Below are 17,401 nucleotides of genomic sequence, written 5' to 3'. Positions count from 1 at the left end.
AGTAAAGCCGCAAGGCTTCATTTCCTGATTCCCTTACCGAAGATGGTGGCGGCAGCACTCGAGAGCTGAGCTACAGATCGGCTTCGGGTGCCGACATCGCAGGCGCCATTGACAGGTAAGTGTCCATATTTTTAAAGTCAGCAGCTGCAGTATTTGTAGCTGCTGACTTAAAAAAAAAAAAAATTGGAGGAACAATGGAGAGTCAGGACTCTCTCTGCGTTGCAGATAGAAAAAGGAGCTGTGTGTTAGTGGGCGTCCTGACTCTCCTGTAGTCCAAGGGAGGGGGCGAGCACGACACTCCACACCAGGGAGAAAGCCTTGCATTACTGTGTGTAGTTACAGACAGAAGAACAGGAAGTGGGGATTTCTCAGAAGAAATAAGGACATGTAAAAGCAAAATTGAAGGATGAGGTAAGTGAAGGAGGACTGCACTAAGGTACAGGAAGCTATTTAGGAAAAAAATAATTACTTTTACAACCCCTTTAGGGCTGCAATACAGTTTAGAAATGAAATCTCTTAATCCATAACACTAAGGTCAAACTTGAACATAAAGAAAGTTTGTTTTTTAGCATGTTGAAGTCTTGAAAATATATATTATCAACAACTGGTGAGTTTTAAAAATATTCTAGAAAAATGTTTTTGTAGCCTTACTTTGAGGCTGGGTTCACACCAGTCCGGTGCGAATTCCAGCTCCGTTTTCCTTGCAAAGAGAATTCCAGCTCCGCTGTAGCTGCAGATCAGCTGAGCAGGGAGAGGGGGAGCTGTAGTGAGGAGGGGGAGAGAATTCATGTTCACAATAAAACACATCTGCAAATCAGATGCTTTGCAAGATAATGGGCCTGAATTCGCACCTGAGCCGGACCGCACTGCCTAGAATACGCACATGTTTTTTGGGCAATGCGGTGTGCGAATGATATGTTAACAAGTCTCATTCAAATTAATGTATTTTAAAATTTCGCATAGGTGTGAGCCCAGACTAAATGTTGCTAAAGGCTTGCTTGGATGGAAAATGTATGAAATGCAGATGTAATTCTTTGCTCAGAAATGTGCAATGCTGTATGTTTAACAGGCAAAATAGTTAAATGTACATGGCTGTGCAATATAAATAATTTTAAGAATAGATCCATACACTACAGAAAGCTTTAGTTTTAGTCTGCATGAGTTTCATAATTTTAACCATGACCCCTTAGAGCACAGGTGTCAAACACAAGGCCCGCGGGCCAAATTCGGCCTTCCACGCCATTTCATGTGGCCCTCGTACCTCTCCTGCAGCTGCAGGAGAGCTCCAGTCCTCCTCTGGTCCTACTCCAGACCCTTACCTTCTGCTTTCAAGCAATGCATCCAGCTTCTTCCCAGCAGCAGCATAAGGAAAGGGGGGTGCACTGTGATGTAAGGGAGAGTGGGGGACTCAACTTCTGATGGTGGGGCGGCTCTTGACATCTAATTTAAAGGGAAGGGGATGCGCTGGACATCTAATCTTACAGATCCAACCGGCCCTTTTGAGGGCAATCATAATGCTGATGTGGCCCACGATGAAATTGAGTTAGACACCCCTGCTTTAGAAAGAACAATCTTTGAACAAATAATTAAAAGATAAAGACAAGGCAGTCGCTGTACTACAGTACAACCCAAATAGAACTGAGGTAAGTGCAATACAAGTGTCAAGTGCTATTAAAAAGAAAGCTAAAGTATAACAGAACAAAGATTTTAGGTACATACATGTTTGGGAAAAGCTCTGTTTGATGCAGAAGACAAAAATCACTAGTCCGATTCCAAGCTTCATTCTGTTCCTAATAGGATTGTGTTCAATGCGTAGAAGAGAACAATATTTTAGTTATATTATTTGTATGTCATGTTTAAGCTGAGCTTTTTAAGGTACACTTTATAGCAAATTTCTAGTGACAATAAAAATACCCTTACATGCTATACCTGTTTTGCTATACATGTCTTCAGACAGTATGACAGAGAATCCAAAAGGCCATAGCCCAAAATGGAAAGAGTGTGATTTGATTAAGGTTAGCGATAGTATGTAATACTATGTTGTTTTTAATGCATACCTGACTTCTGCTTGTAGCTCTTTTGTAGGAAACAATCAGGGGCAATTCTATTTCATTAGGATACTACTGTGGATGTCTTTGGCTGTCCTCAGTGACTACTGACTCTTCCAAAGATTGAAAGATCACTTGTTAGAAAGGAGTTTTGAAAGTAATCATATAGTATCAGATGTTGTTATGGAGTTGTCAAGAGTCAAGGGTCAAGAGGAGAATTTTTTCCTAGATGGTATCAAAATGTTCCAGCATAATTAGCAAAAATGTGTATAAGTGCATGGAAGATATGTTAATTTATAATTAAATATAAAAATGTTTCCAGACCCTGAGGCTTTTCTTTCTGTGTGCAGCTATGGACTATTGGATCTCGGCCCATATATAAGAAAATGATTTGCGATAACTTTCTCCTAGTCATTGGGACCAAGTTCAGGTTACAAGTTTTTATTTAAACCTACATGTCTAATGCCTTGTACACACGATCAGAATTCCGTCGGGCAAAAGCCAGATCGTGTGTATGTGGCATTAGACCCCTTTCACACTGGGGTGGTGCCAGCATTAGCGGTAAAGCCCCACTAGTTTTAGCGAGGCTTTGCCGCTGTTATAGTCCACTAGCAGGGCACTTTTAGCCCCCGCTAGCGGCTGAAGAAAGGGTTAATAGTGCCGTGTTGCAGCGCTGCAGAAGCACTTTGCAGGCACTTCTGCAGCGCTGCCCATTTATTTCAATGGGCAGGGGCGATGGAGAAGCGGTGTATACACCACTCCCGCACGTCGCACCGCCCCAAAGATGCTGCTTGCAGGAATTTTTTCCTATCCTGCAAGTGCACCACCCCAGTGTGAAAGCACTCAGGCTGTCACACTGGGGTGTCTTGAGAGGCGCTTGAGAGGCACTTTACAGGGGCTATTTTTAGCACTAAAACACCTGAAAGGTGTCCCAGGGTGAAAGGGGTCTTAACAGGGCCGATCCTAGGGTCACAGGCGCCTGGGTGCAGAAATATTTCTGGTGCCCCCCACATGGGCGTGGTCATTTTACTAACTCCTCCCCTTTACAAATGTTTCTATGACAAGGACTCAACCTCATGCTCCTCCACAAAGTCTTTATTACCCTGGGATCCTTACATGATCTCTTAACAATAAATAAAATACAGGAAGAGAAGCAGAGTACTTTATTGGGACCTGGAGGGGGGAATCACAAATAGGGCTACTGTTAGAGAGTCTGTTAGAGTCTGTTAGAAAGAGCCCCCAGACATACTACAGACATGATACATGAGATGGTCAGAGACTGCAGACATGATACAGGAGATGGTCAGAGACCACAGACATAGTACAGGAGACGGTCAGAGACTGCAGATATGGTACAGGAGACGGTCAGAGACTGTAGACGTGGTACAGGAGACAGTCAGAGACTGCAGACGTAGTACAGGAGATGGTCAGAGACTGCAGACATAATACAGGAGATGGTCAGAGACTGCAGACATAGTAAATGAGACGGTCAGAGACTGCAGACATAGTACAGGAGATGGTCAGAGACACATCAGTTCTGGACGGACACACACCTATGCTCAGAACACTAGTTCTGGACGGACACAAACAAGGAGAGGAGGGAGGGGGGAAATCTGCCACTTCGGTGCCCCCACCTCTGCAGGCGCCTGGGTGCAAAGCACCCTGTGCACCCTGCCTAGGATCGGCCCTGGGTCTTAATGACTATGATGCTTGTGACAGTTAAATTAAAATGTTAAACTTTACAACTTTTAACTTATACCTAGAATACACTTGCTAAACAAGTAACAAACATTGCCCTTTGATATTGAAATCCTGCAACGGAAGCTATGTACATGCAGTTTACATGTTCTTGCCATGCCTGCATAGGCTTTCACCAGGTACTCCAGTTCCCACCTAAAAACACACTGGGATTGATTTACTATAACTGTAGAGTTTAAAATATGGTAAAGTTCTGCATAGAAACCAATCAGCTTCAAGTTTTTTAAACAGAACAACTGAACAAGTTAGAAGCTGATTGGCTACCATGCACAGCTGCACCAGATTTTGCACTCTCTAGTTCTAGTAAATGAATCCTACCATTAACCTTCTTAGCGATATTCCCGAGTGTGGCTCGGGATGAATTTTCCATACCAAGAGCGGTAACCCAGTTCCACACTTGGGGCTGAATCGCAGTGTCCAGGGAAAGTTACTTATCCAGGTCCCCTGGATCCTGCAATGTCTCCCCACTGTGTGCGACGGCTGTGTCTTCCGCCGATGTACTGTATGACGGGCTCCATTCACAGCGACGCACGGGGACTGAGCCTGGAGGGAAATTCAAAAAGTGCAAAAAACAAACCACTCCGAAGGACCGTTGTCATCGGTTAACCGATGAAGCTGACTGATGGTCTGATGTGCCTACACACATAGGTTAAAAAAACGATTGTGTCAGAACGCGGTGACGAAAAACACAACGACGTGCTGAAAAAAACGAAGTTCAATGCTTCCAAGCATGCGTCGACTTGATTCTGAGCATGCGTGGATTTGTAACTGATGCTTTTGCATACTAACCATCGGTTTTGACCGATCGGTTAGGCGTCCATCGGTTCAATTTTAAAGCAAGTTCTAAATTTTTTGACCGAAGGATAACAGACCGATGGGGCCCACACACGATCGGTTTGGACCGATGAAAAGGTCCTTCAGTCCGTTTTCATCGGTTTTGACCGACCGTGTGTACAGGGCTTTACAGTACACTGTAATCTTACAGATTACATTACTGTATGAAATCATTTCACATCCCTTTTGTCCCTAGTGCTTTGTCCAGTGCCCTGCATGCAGTTTTATATTATATATACTGTTCTTTCTGCCTGGAAACTGGAGAATGTTCATGGCAACCAAAAAGTGTCCCTTTACGCCAAAAGCGGTTTTAGACTGTGTAGAAAACAGCGATAATAAATTAGAATCACTTGCAGAACTGAGCGATAGTGATTCATGGGAAAATTTGTCATCAAACACGTAAAGTGACGACAGCGACAACTCTGCAACTGAGCATTATAATTATATATTATTATTTTTGATAATTATTTATAATTATTCATTATATTATAATTTCTGATTTTGTGTTTCAAACTTTATCATACCCGGGATGTCTACTAGACTTAAGTGATTTATTCCTAATGCCGCGTACACACCATCACTTTATGTGATGAAAAAAAACGACGTTTTAAATCATGAAATAAAACAACGTTTTTGAAACTTCATTTTCAAAAACGACGTTGCCTACACACCATCGTTTTTCAAAATGCTCTAGCAAAGCGCGGTTACGTTCAGCACTCTTTTCCATTGAAGCTAGCTTCATAACTTGCTTCTGAGCATGCACGGGTTTAAAAACGTCGTTTTAAACGTCGTTTTGCCCACACACTATCATTTTAATTGACACAAAAAACGAAGTTTTGAAAAACGACACCAAAAAATTGAAGCATGCTTCAATTTTTTTTTGTCGTTTTTCACAAGACATAAAACAACGTTTTCCCCCACACACGGTCATTTTAATTGACGTTTTTCAAAATGTCGTTTTTTTTCATCACATAAGGTGATGGTGTGTACGCGGCATAAGAATTACAGGCCTACAATATAAAACGCCAGATTTCCATGCAAAACAATGTACCGCTTTCAGCATCAAAAATCAAACATAATCATACCGCCAGGGAGGTTAAGTTTACTGGTGTCAAACCCAACAAACCCCAAAGCGTGCATGGGCCTGTAAAAGTGTGCAAATGATACTAGATTGTAAGCTCCTTCATATCCAGGAGATAATCTATATAGTTCAAAATGTAAAATGTCTGTAAAGCACTGATTTATATGTCAGTGCTATATGAATGCAGGTATGCATTAAAGTTTTGTATTGATAAGCAATATAATTATAATTATCATCATATTGTCTAGTATCTACACAATGCCAACATTAATCAATTATCATATTATGTTATTACACAGTAGGTATTAGCGAACAACAGGCATTTATAGGTACATTTCAGAATGTTGAATATTTAATATTATGAATTATATATTTTATACACTAATTAATCTTTCTATAAAGTAGGAACATCCTTACTAATCTTTACAATGAAAAGTCTTGCAAACAATATGTACATAAGAAATATTCTTTTAAAGAAATCATGATCATGCAGATTCTTCATATAAAAGTGCCAGTATCCTTCCACAGATCTTACCTTGTCCTGTTATAGCAGTAACCTGTAGTTTAGTGTAACTCGCAGGACTGCTCTAAAGGCTTTTAAAGGTAGCCTAAACTCATTACAGAAGGTGTGGCACTTCACACTTGTTTTGTCTTACATATGTGTATTACGTCTTTAAAAAATATGCATGAAATTGTCACTTATTGGCGACTTGGCATTCTTCTAGAATTCTTTTAAACAGCTTTAACATAACTCTTTTCTATAACTGCAATTCATCATTACTAGTCTACCCACCCACCCACGGGGCCAGATTAAGAACATCATGGGCCTGGTGCTGAGGATTTTGGTGGGCCTTTTATAAATAATAAATAAATAACAATGCAAACCATTTTTTGTTATAACAAATTAAATTAAAGAGAGAGAGAGGGAGGGTGAGAGAGAGAAAGGGGAAGAGAGATGGGTGAGGGGTAAGGGAAGGATGATGAGAGAGAAAGGGGGGATGAGAGAGAGAGGATGCGCATGAGCATGCGTGGGAGTGAGATCAACTCAGCCCGGCCAAGGCAAGTGACCGAAGGCACAGAACTCAGAAGGAAGACCGGGTAAAGATGGAAGCACCCGGGCCCTGCCGGATTGATCACAGCGCAGCACTGGAGGGCTCAGTCTGATAATTTAAGTGTACCCTAATGTGCTAATATGCTGTGCATACTTGTACATTGTGGCATAACCTACCTCAGGGCCTCTAAAACGTAGTAATGTTAGCAAAGTTTACTACTGCTTTAATATCACAGGATCCCTGGAGCCTTTCATGGGCCCCCTACTGACCCAGTGGGCGGTGGCCCTTGAGCAGTGCCTAAGTGCATAGTTGCCAACATTTTAAAAATATTTTTAGGGACACTTTGTGCTATATTTAGAGTAGCTGAGATCCCCTATGTTCCTCTATGCATCACAGTAGTAATCACAAAATTAAATGAGCCCTAATAATGGGGCAGTACAAATGTGAGGACTGAGAAGATTTCCTTTAGTTGAACTAACAAAAGTGTGCCCATTCTAGAGCTGGTAACATTGAGGATATTCAGTATAATTTTAAAGAACTGTTTTTGTGGGTAAGAGGCATATGGGAGGAGTATGGATGGTATAAAAGTGGGAAGTATGTGCAGGTGAGGGAGAGGAATGTGGAGGGTCTAACAGTGGGCACTATGTACATGAGAGGAGTGCAGAGTATATGGCAGAATGCACTATGTACAGGAGAGGAGTGTGAAGGGTATGACAGTGGGAAGTATGCACAGCAGAGGAGTCTGGAGGGTATGCCAGTGGGCAGTATGTACAGGCGAGGAGTGTGGAGGGTATGCCAGTGGGCAGTATATACAGGAGAGAAGTGTGGAGGGTATGAAAGTGGGCAGTATGTACCGGAGAGGAGTGTGGCAGGTATGATGGGGGCAGTATGTACAGGAGAGGAATGTGGAGAGAAAGATAGTTGGCAGTATGTACAGGAGAGGTGTGTGGGGACAGGCTGGGGAGAGATACTAGTCAGTGGCTGGGTAGGCACTGGCTAGTATCAGAGCCAGATACACACAGGTTACATACGCCACGATCGTTAGAGCGAGAGCAATAATTATAGCACTAGACCTCCTCTGAAACTCTTTAGTTTTTTTTTTTTTAGTGTATTTTTGTGCGTGTACTCGAGAGAGGAGCCGGACTGCAGGAGTTTGGAGTAGGCAGGCCTCCCCCAGAGGCAATCTGCCACCTTTCTCCATGCCCCGGGTGGCAATGGCGGGTGTGTGAGGGGGTCCTCCCACACAGCCCGCCCTACCTGCACCGCTTTGAAGCCCAACGGGGCAGAGTGACTCCCTATAAGGGAGTGGGAGGATTTGCCCGCTCAACCAGCCCCGTTAGTCCTTCGCCTCTCTTTTTTAGAGACCGCGTGGTCAAAGTGCGTGCATGTTAACCCAATTTCGAGTGCGTGTAAGTGTTGTGGTTTTTGTGGGAGGGGGGTGGGCGTACTAAGCGCAGGCTTACCTCGCATAGCACACCCACCGGGAGCCGGGCTGAGACCACCAAACTCAATTCACATGTAGCCGAGACCGGAATCCGAACCCCCAGCTGCAGAGGTGAATGGCTTGTCAGCGCAGTGCCAATCGCATTGAGCCACCGCAGCTCAACGCAACCCTATCTTTATTCAAAATTACGTTAGGATGATGGTACTTTAATCTTATGTTATCTTTTCTACTGAGAGGTCTCCATATAAATCAGTGCCATCAATTAACACCACTGTGCCATGCCATCAAATGCAGCCACTGTGCCATCAATTGTCACCACTGTGCCATGCCATCAAATGCAGTCACTGTGCCATGCCATCAAACACAGCCACTGTTCCATCAATTGTCACCACTGTGCCATGCCATCAAATGCAGTCACTGTGCCATGCCATCAAACGCAGTCACTGTGCCATCAATTGTCACCACTGTGCCATGCCATCAAACGCAGCCACTGTGCCATGCCATCAAACGCATCCACGGTGCCATCAATTGTCACCACTGTGCCATGCCATCAAAAGCAGTCACTGTGCCATGCCATCAAACACAGCCACTGTGCCATCAATTGTCACCACTGTGCCATGCCATCAAACGCAGTCACTGTGCCATGCCATCAAACACAGCCACTGTGCCATCAATTGTCACCACTGTGCCATGCCATCAAACGCAGTCACTGTGCCCATCAATTGTCGCCACTGTGCCAATTGTCACCACTGTGACCTTTAATTGTCACCACTGTGCCCTTTAATGGTTGCCACTGTGCCAATTGATGCCACTGTGCCCTATAATTTGTCGCCTCTGTGCCCTTTGATTGTCACCACTGTGCCCTTTAATTGTCGTCACTGTGCCAATTGATGCCACTGTGCCCATTGTCGCCACTGTGCCCATTGATGCCACTGTGCCCTTTAATTGTCGCCACTGTGCCCATTGTCGCCACTGTGCCCATTTATGCCACTGTGCCCATTGTCGCCACTGTGCCCATTGTCGCCGCTGTGCCCTGTAAAATGCCCCTCCCCTGCCCGGCACTTACCTTTCTGGGGGTCAGCCATCCTCCTTTCACGTCCCTTGATGTCTTCTCCCACCCTCGATGACGCTTTAGCCAATCAGGTTACCGGTAACCAGAACTGGTGAACCTGATTGACTGAGACGCCTGTCAGTCTTATCCAAGGAACGCACCGCCGGTAAGTCCCTTAGACTTACCGGCTGTACTCGGAAAGCCTATCAGAGCCGCTGCAACGCATGAATCTATGTATTTCAGTGGTGGTGCAAGAGCCAGAGGGGTCGGCGCTCTGGCGCCCTCTATGGATGAACCGCCACTGGTTCTGAGTAATTTTCAAGCAAAAAAAATTATGATTTTTACATGTAGGAGAGAAGCGTCAGAATTGGCCTGGGTGGCAAGGGGTTAATTACAATAAGTAATATACAAATAATTATTATAAGCACTGTGAGCTCATCCTCTCAGTCTGCTGCAGAGTGTCAGCTTGTATTTAAACTGGCCGCTCTGTATGTAGCTTCTGACAGGCTGCGCAAGCAGTGCCGTATCTCCGGAACCATAAATGATAGCAGCCCCATTTTAACCAGTGGTGTGGTAGGTCTTCAGCTACCTAGCTCCCAAATGTGGGGTCTCTGTGACCCCTGGTCGTCGAGCTACAACCCTCGAAGTCGATCTTTTTTTTTTTTTGGGCAAATGGGCCTATCTTGAGAAAGGGGCCTGGAGCTGCAGCTCCAATAGCCACAATGTTAATCCGGCACTGCCCACCCCTAAGAAAACTGCTCAGTGTTCTATTTTGGAAAATATTGCATCCTTTGAAAAATAATTATATAATATTATGTGTGACTAAATTATTGCTGATGGCTTTTTTTAGTAATTTGCATGTACAATAGAAAAGAGCTGGCATGTTTGCTAGATGTAAAAAAGTATTGCATGGTTTGGTCTTCTTTCAAGGTAACAAGCATTAGTACTTGAATTGCCTATGCAGCTCATAAAGGAATTATTGGGTAATAATAAAGTCAATAATATGAAAGTACAGTCGCCATTCTGATGGATTGCTGCTATTTAGGAAAACAAACCAAATATCAGGAATATATAGACTGAAATAAAAATATAAAGCAGAACGTCAGCCAAAAGTAAAGATAAAAATGAATAGCCCACTAAAACATAAATTAACAAAACCAGCTTTTGCTGCAAAATGAAACCTAAAAGAAAAAACGTTTTTCTTGATCATACATCACGGGACACAGAGCCTTAATTACTTAATGGGTTATGTAGTTACCACAGGTGATTGGACACTGGCAAACCCAATTAAAATTGAGTTCCTCCCCTATATAACCCCTCCCAAATGGAAAGTACATCAGTTTTTTCGCCAGTGTTTAAGGTGGTTGGTCACTTTCAACATGTGCTAAGAAGAAAAATGCTCTTTTGATGATCTGGCAACGGAGACCTATGAGCTATAACCGGATCCATTCCTCGGGCCGATATCAAAAGCTTAAGATGGTTGGTACCCGGGCCTCGTGTAAAGAAGAAACAAGGTTTGCCTGTAATGTCTCTCTGCAGAGGTCTGGGCTCTGGGATCCAGAGTTGGGTGTACTAATACATCTGTGGCACAAAAAGTTTCTGGCAGAGTCTTCTACAAGTCCAGGTATGAGGTTTTCTCTAATAAAACCCTTGATAAACCAGAAGGTTGGCTTTCCTGCGGCGTGGATAAGGTAAGAAGAGGATCATTTTATTTGTATATTATTTTCTATGAGTAGGCTGTCTTTCCTGGTTCTAAACTCTGGAGGGAGTAAGTACAAACCTGGTATTTTCCTACATAGCCATCCAGGATACAAGCTCAGTGAAGTCAGTCAAATTTAAACACCACTCACCTCCTTCCGCTGCAGGCTCTGCCACAATACACATACAGGGGTCTATAATGATGCCCCCCAGTAATCTCTCCCCCCTCTTTCTCGTCTCCTGGGCGCCGCCATGACAGTGGCGTGTGCGTGCGTGCACGTGCGCACGCCGGCAGCGTGCTTTTGCTGTCCAAATGAGACATGGGTAGGGGAGGGCCAAGTGGTTTCTAGTGATCTGTGCGCAACGCGGGACACCTGTGTGTAGGCGCCAAGAGGCTGGTTCAAAAGCCCAGCACGCCAGAGCCTTCTGTAAGCAGCATGGACACAGAGCTGTGGGCTGTAAGCATCCCTGTAGATTGAACCAGGCAAACCTAAGACTCCTAATAAGCATCAGGTTGTGCAGTGAGCTGATATTTTTGTGTATTGTAAGACTATAGCCAGGGCTGTCTTAATAGCATCATGGGCCCTTGGGCAAAGTAATGCTCTGGGGCCCCTACAATGATGACAGTGCAGGTAAACAGACATCAAGAAGGTAGGAGGCAGACTGCCTCCCCTGTGTATCTATCACTCTCAGTACCATCATGGGGCCCCCAATTTTGGGGCAGCGTGGGCAGAAGGTCCAGCTGCTTTGGGAAAAGTGCAGGGGCCCCCATGCAGCTGGGGCCCCTGGGCAGTGCCCAGGTGTGCCCTCTCATTAAGACAGCCCTGACTATAGCACAACAGTGATTGCATTTATTTTGTGGATAGTACCTTTGCTTTGCAGTAAGGACTGTGTCCCTGAGAAGAGGGTCAAGGGCCAGTAAAAAGGGCACCAGAAAATCCCTGCGTACGGCTAAGGATTCTGAGCTTGCCTGCAGTTTACCATCCCCCTCTGTCAGCCTGATAGCAGCCTCACAGAATGAGCCCCTGTCTGGTTTTGCAGCTTCTCCTATGCCAGCTCCTGTATACGTCACTGAGGACGCTTTAAAAGTTGCTTTGGATGGCTTAGAAGGAAGGATTGCTACTATTATCGCGACCTCCTTGAAAGGTAGCAGAAAACAGGGTAGATCCGCTTCATCTGCTTTGGCTCTCTAATCAGAAAAAATCCCTCTCTGGAGATGAGGATCATGTGCCGTCTGAGGACTCAGTGGATGAGAGGATTTCTGCAACTTCTCTAAAGATGCAGGTGCAATATTATGCAGAGATGGTGCGTGCCACTTACAAATTGCCTCCTGTTGAAGCTTCTAGGCCCTCTGTTTCCTCTTTGGGATCTCGGAAATTCCTGCAGGCTGAATGCGCCTTTCCAGTTCATCCCTTGCTGGATAAACTGATATATGATGACTGAGTTCACCCAGATAAACTGTTTTCTCCTCCTAGGCAGTTTTTCCTGCTTTATCCTATGGAGGAAGGTTTCACTAAGAAATGGGGGGTACCCACTATTGATGCAGCTATTTCTTGTGCAAACAAAAACCTGACCTGTCCTATAGACAACACGCAGGGTTTTATATTGTTATATTGTACACATACTGTATATGGTATATCCATGAATGTGAGGAGTGGGAAATGTATTTATTTTTGTGTTTTTTAATAGTGGGTCATAGTAATTGTAAGAAATACATAGCTAAATTAAAAAATATATATATATTATTTTTATTTTTTTTAAAGTTTAGTTTTCTTTTGATAATAAAAAAATATGAGGATAACTATAAACATTTACTCTTACAACTTGCCCTTAAAAAACAAGGTATAATGTACTTTGATACACTGATAGTTGCAAACAGGGATGTAGATATGGGGAGGTTTTGTGAGTTGAACCCCCCCCCCCCCCCCCCAGAGCACCAGTGCAGATTGCAGAAGAAGTAGCTATGTGTGCTCTAACTAGTGGTGCTGGTGCTGGTTGCGCTGCCATCGCCGCACTCTGCACTGGCTCACACACACGCTGTGTTGCGTACTGACTGAGCCTGGCATGCTATTACATCGACCAATTTGTTTTGTTGAGGGAGGCTCTGTCAGCAGGGAGGGGCGGGGTCAAGAGCTCCACTGACGCTCTGAGCTTGCCCTGCCCATGCAGCCTGTATGTGCTCAGAGGTTTGGAGCAGAGAAACCAAGTGGGAGTCCCGCCCCCGGCTGATGAGAGCCCTGCCCCCAGTGGCTGCGATTCCCACCCCTGGCTGCTGAGGGCCCCCGGTCACTGGGAGCCCTGCCCCGGTCACTGGGAGCCCCGCCCCCAGCAACTGAGAGCAGGAGGTGAACCTGGCTGGCCAGTTAAGTGTTTCCACCCATATACAATGCCTCACTGTTATGCTAAACCCTTACATACATTGTTGTTTACCCCCCTGTATAGATGTGCATTGCTGAAAGGTACATTTTTATAAATGGCTACTTGATCATCTCATGTAGCATGTTGCATCCGCAGTCTCTGGTTATCTCCTGTAATCTACTCATGGTCACTGGTTATCTCCTGTAATCTATCCACAGTCTCTACCTCCATTTGAATTATCGTCTTTTGGTTGGTGAAACACTTAGTGAGCATACAAGTTACAGCTTTGATAATACTAAGCCCGGTTCAGTCCCTGAAGAAGATTCAAACCATATGTGCTTTTTGAAATGTGTTGGATGATCTGTCGCCTGATAGCTTCTGGGCTTCTGTTCTCAGCTGGTTTTTATTCATTCACAAGTTCACTTGTTTGGTCTTTTTAATCATGTCTGTGCTTGATGTTCCATCATGTATTAGCTTTTTGTATAGGTTAAAAAAAATTATAATTTTCTTTCATATATATCACTGTTTTGCTTCTTCCGATCAAACATGTTTTTAATATATGTATATGGGATGGGACCCACAAACAGTTTAGTCGAATGACCAAGGCAAAAATCCCTCCGCAGTCTCTGGTTATCTCCTGTAATCTATCCACAGTCTCTGGTTATCTCCTGTAATCTATCCGCAATCTCTGATTATCTCTTGTAATCTATTCCCAGTCTTTGGTCATCTCCTGTAATATATCTGCAATCTCTGATTATCTCCTGTAATCTATCCGCAGTCTCTGATTATCTCCTGTAATCTACTCGCAGTCTCTGGTTATCTCCTGTAATCTATTGCAGTCTCTGGTTATCTCCTGTAATCTATCCACAGTCTCTGGTTATCTCCTGTAATTTATCCGCAATCTCTGGTTATCTCCTGTAATCTACCCGCAGTCTCTAGTTATCTCCTTCCTGTAATCTATCCATAGTTTCTGGTTATCTCCTGTAATCTACCCGCAGTCTCTGGTTATCTTCTGTAATCTACCCTCAGTCTTTGGTTATCTCCTTCCTGTAATCTATCTGCAGTCTCTGGTTATCTCCTGTAATCTATCTGCAGTCTCTGGTTATCTCCTGTAATTTATACGCAATCTCTGGTTATCTCCTGTTATCTACCCGCAGTCTCTGGTTATCTTCTGTAATCTACCCGCAGTCTCTGGTTATCTCCTGTAATCTACCCGCAGTCTCTGGTTATCTCCTGTAATCTACCCGCAGTCACTGGTTATCTCCTGTAATCTACTTGCATTCTCTGGTTATCTCCTGTAATCTATCCGTAGTCACTACAATGTGTAGTCAATGATGCAGCTGCTATACTCATTTAGAGGTAGGTGGTAAAGGTGGAAAAGGGTATGCATAGCATACTAGCTCATTATGAAGTACTTACCTGAGATCAAAGCCCTGCAGCGGTGCTCGTTGCCCTCCTCCGTCGGCGCCATCTCTCCACGAGTGACTTCTGCATATCGCGGCTCTGGCGCTGTGATATGTCAGTGCACACACAGGGGCGCCTTTGGGCAGCAGCATTTTCAGTCTGGGGAGAGTGAAGTCTTAGATATACTAACAGATTTAAATACATTAATAAATTGAAGTCAAACTAAGCTCACACTGCCATGGATGGATGGGGACGTATCGCCATCAGTTCGATTTTGCCGGATTGGATCGGGTCGAATGCCAGCAGACATATCTCCTCTGACATCCGACGCTCCATAGGACTGCGTGGAGTGGCCGTTCAGGTCCGCCGTCAAAACTGACAGGCGGACCTGAATGGTACCATTGTGTGAAAGGGGCCTTAGAATTCGTAAGCTGCAATATAATAAATGTTTGCCTTTTGTGTTTAATACCACTTAGGCCGGGTACTCACGACCAAACATGTTCGCTGGAAAATGTCCGACGGGCTGTTTCCGGCGTACAAGGCTGTTTTGTCATTTGGCCCGCTGGCTTGTACACACCAGCGGACCATATTTCCCGGCGGACCAGAACGCGTGCACGTAATCCACGTTTGACGTCACTATAAAGGGAAAGGCCAAAGTCAATGGCGACGCCCTCTGTTCCGCTTTTGCTAGTTACGGCTTTGCTCGTGTTAGTGAAGGTTTGGTTAGAGCTGATTCGCGCTTCTCGGTCTCCAGGCTTTAGCAGGTAGTATTTTCTGGTTCAGTGCGTGTGCTTGTGGGTACGTAGTTGGCATTCGGGTACAGGCGTGCAGTTCGTTCTGCTTTGCAGTTTCGTACTGTGCGATCGTATCTGTGTGTCGTGCGTTCTTTGCAGGTACCGCTGGATTTGATTGTGCTTTCTGTTGGAGTGTGTTCTTGACTGACCAGCCGGCCGGTTTGAAGCCATGATGGAGCAGCAGCGTCAATTTTCGCGAGTTGGTGCTGTTTATGGGATGGCTGCTGGATATGTTCATTATTCCAGTACTTTGGCCAGAAACAGGGGGCGGAGGCGTTTCTGGACCAAGAATTGGTTGCGCCAGCGTGACCAGTTCTCACATATGCCTCTGCTTAGGGAAATCCAGGAGAATAATCCTAATGACTATAGGAATTTTCTCCGCATGACGGACCCCGTATTCAACAGTCTGCTGGAACTTCTGTCCCCCTATATCACGAGGCAGGACACTGTGATGCGCCAAGCCATCACGGCCGAGCAGAGGCTTATTGCCACGTTGCGGTACCTGGCGACTGGGAGGAGCCTGCAGGACCTCAAGTTCTCGACAGGCATCTCTCCGCAGGCGCTTGGGGTCATCATACCGGACACGTGTGCTGCCATCATTAAAGTTCTGCACGAGGAGTATATTAAGGTAAGTTTCCTCATTTTAACCTCACAATGTGTCTTTACTAATGTTGGCAACTAACATTTTTTTTAAGTTCCCAGATATGCTGTGTGTTTAACTTACGTTCCCTTTTCTCCCTATGCATGTTGATATCAGCTTTTACATGTTATTTTTATTTTGGCCTACCTGCATATTTGGATCTTACCCAATATTAACCTGTCCAGCATGCTATCTTCGGGCCAACCCCCACCTTGCCACTTTATTTTTTTATTTTTTATTTTTTGTTAAAACAGTTTAAACACCCCCCACCCCCCCTTCAAAGTGTTTTTGTCCCCATCAGAGGGCTGTGGAGTCTCTTATTAATTAAGTGGGCCTATCTATTTGTGCCCCGAAATTCTCCCTTCATAATTTTAAAATGCTATTTTAAAAATGTAAAGTTGCACAAGGATGCTTGTAGGATTATGTTTGCAATGATTATGTGCCAAAGTACTAAATCTCTTTTTTTGTTTGTCCCCACAGCTACCCTCCACACCACAGGAATGGCAGTCTGTGGCTTCCCAATTTGCCGAGCGGTGGGATTTTCCTAACTGCGGTGGAGCAATAGATGGGAAACACGTCCGCATTGTGCCCCCACCCCACTCGGGGTCCTTCTATTATAACTAAAAGGGTTATCATAGTATTGTGTTGATGGCGGTGGTGTCGGCACAGTATGAGTTTCTATATGTGGACGTGGGGAAGAACGGCCGGATGTCAGATGGGGGAGTGTTCTCACGGACTGATTTCTATGATCGTCTCCAAACTGGTGGTCTGGCATTGCCACCAGATGAAGATAATGTGGAAGGACTTCCGTTTGTGTTCCTAGCGGACGAGGCTTTCGGGCTTGGACCTCACCTAATGCGGCCTTTTCCCCAGAGGACCCTCACCTTAGAGAGGAAGGTGTTCAATTTTCGGTTGTCCAGGGCTCGGAGGGTAGTCGAGAATGCCTTTGGGATCCTCACCAACCGGTTCCGCCTGTTCCTGACATCGATACATTTGGCGGAATATAAATTGAACACCATTATATTTGCCTGCTGCATTTTGCACAATTTTCTACGCAGGCACTCCCAGACGTACCTAGCCCCCATGGGCTCTGAGGCAGGACTACCCTCAGAGAACATTCCTGGCCTGGACACTGGTCGCGCTGGCTTGGCCCCCCAATCTGCTCGTGAGGTACGCGACAAATATGTTGAGTACTTCATGGGTCGGGGGGCCATTGCTATGCCAGATCATATTTCTTTC

The 17,401-nt window shown here is 44.9% G+C and overlaps 1 protein-coding gene across 4 annotated transcripts in view; it reads right to left on the bottom strand.

The window, feature by feature from the left end:
- LOC120927326 (uncharacterized protein PB18E9.04c-like) overlaps nucleotides 1-6,355 on the bottom strand; it is a 54,909-nt gene extending 48,554 nt beyond the window's left edge. For all 4 annotated transcript variants that reach the window (XM_040337915.1, XM_040337916.1, XM_040337918.1 and 1 more), the window contains exons 1-2: nucleotides 6,257-6,355; nucleotides 1,720-1,801 (exon numbers count right to left, since the gene is read on the bottom strand). In XM_040337915.1, coding sequence (XP_040193849.1) covers nucleotides 1,720-1,783 — 64 coding nt within the window. In that variant the 5' untranslated portion in view covers nucleotides 1,784-1,801; nucleotides 6,257-6,355. The remainder of the gene's footprint in view (nucleotides 1-1,719; nucleotides 1,802-6,256) is intronic.
- Between the last annotated feature and the right edge of the window lie 11,046 nt (nucleotides 6,356-17,401).

This window comes from Rana temporaria, chromosome 2, assembly GCF_905171775.1.
Source record: "Rana temporaria chromosome 2, aRanTem1.1, whole genome shotgun sequence".
NCBI classification, from domain to species: Eukaryota; Metazoa; Chordata; class Amphibia; order Anura; family Ranidae; genus Rana; species Rana temporaria.
Note: the sequence above shows the minus strand (reverse complement) of the source record. Positions and strands in the feature narration are given on the sequence as shown.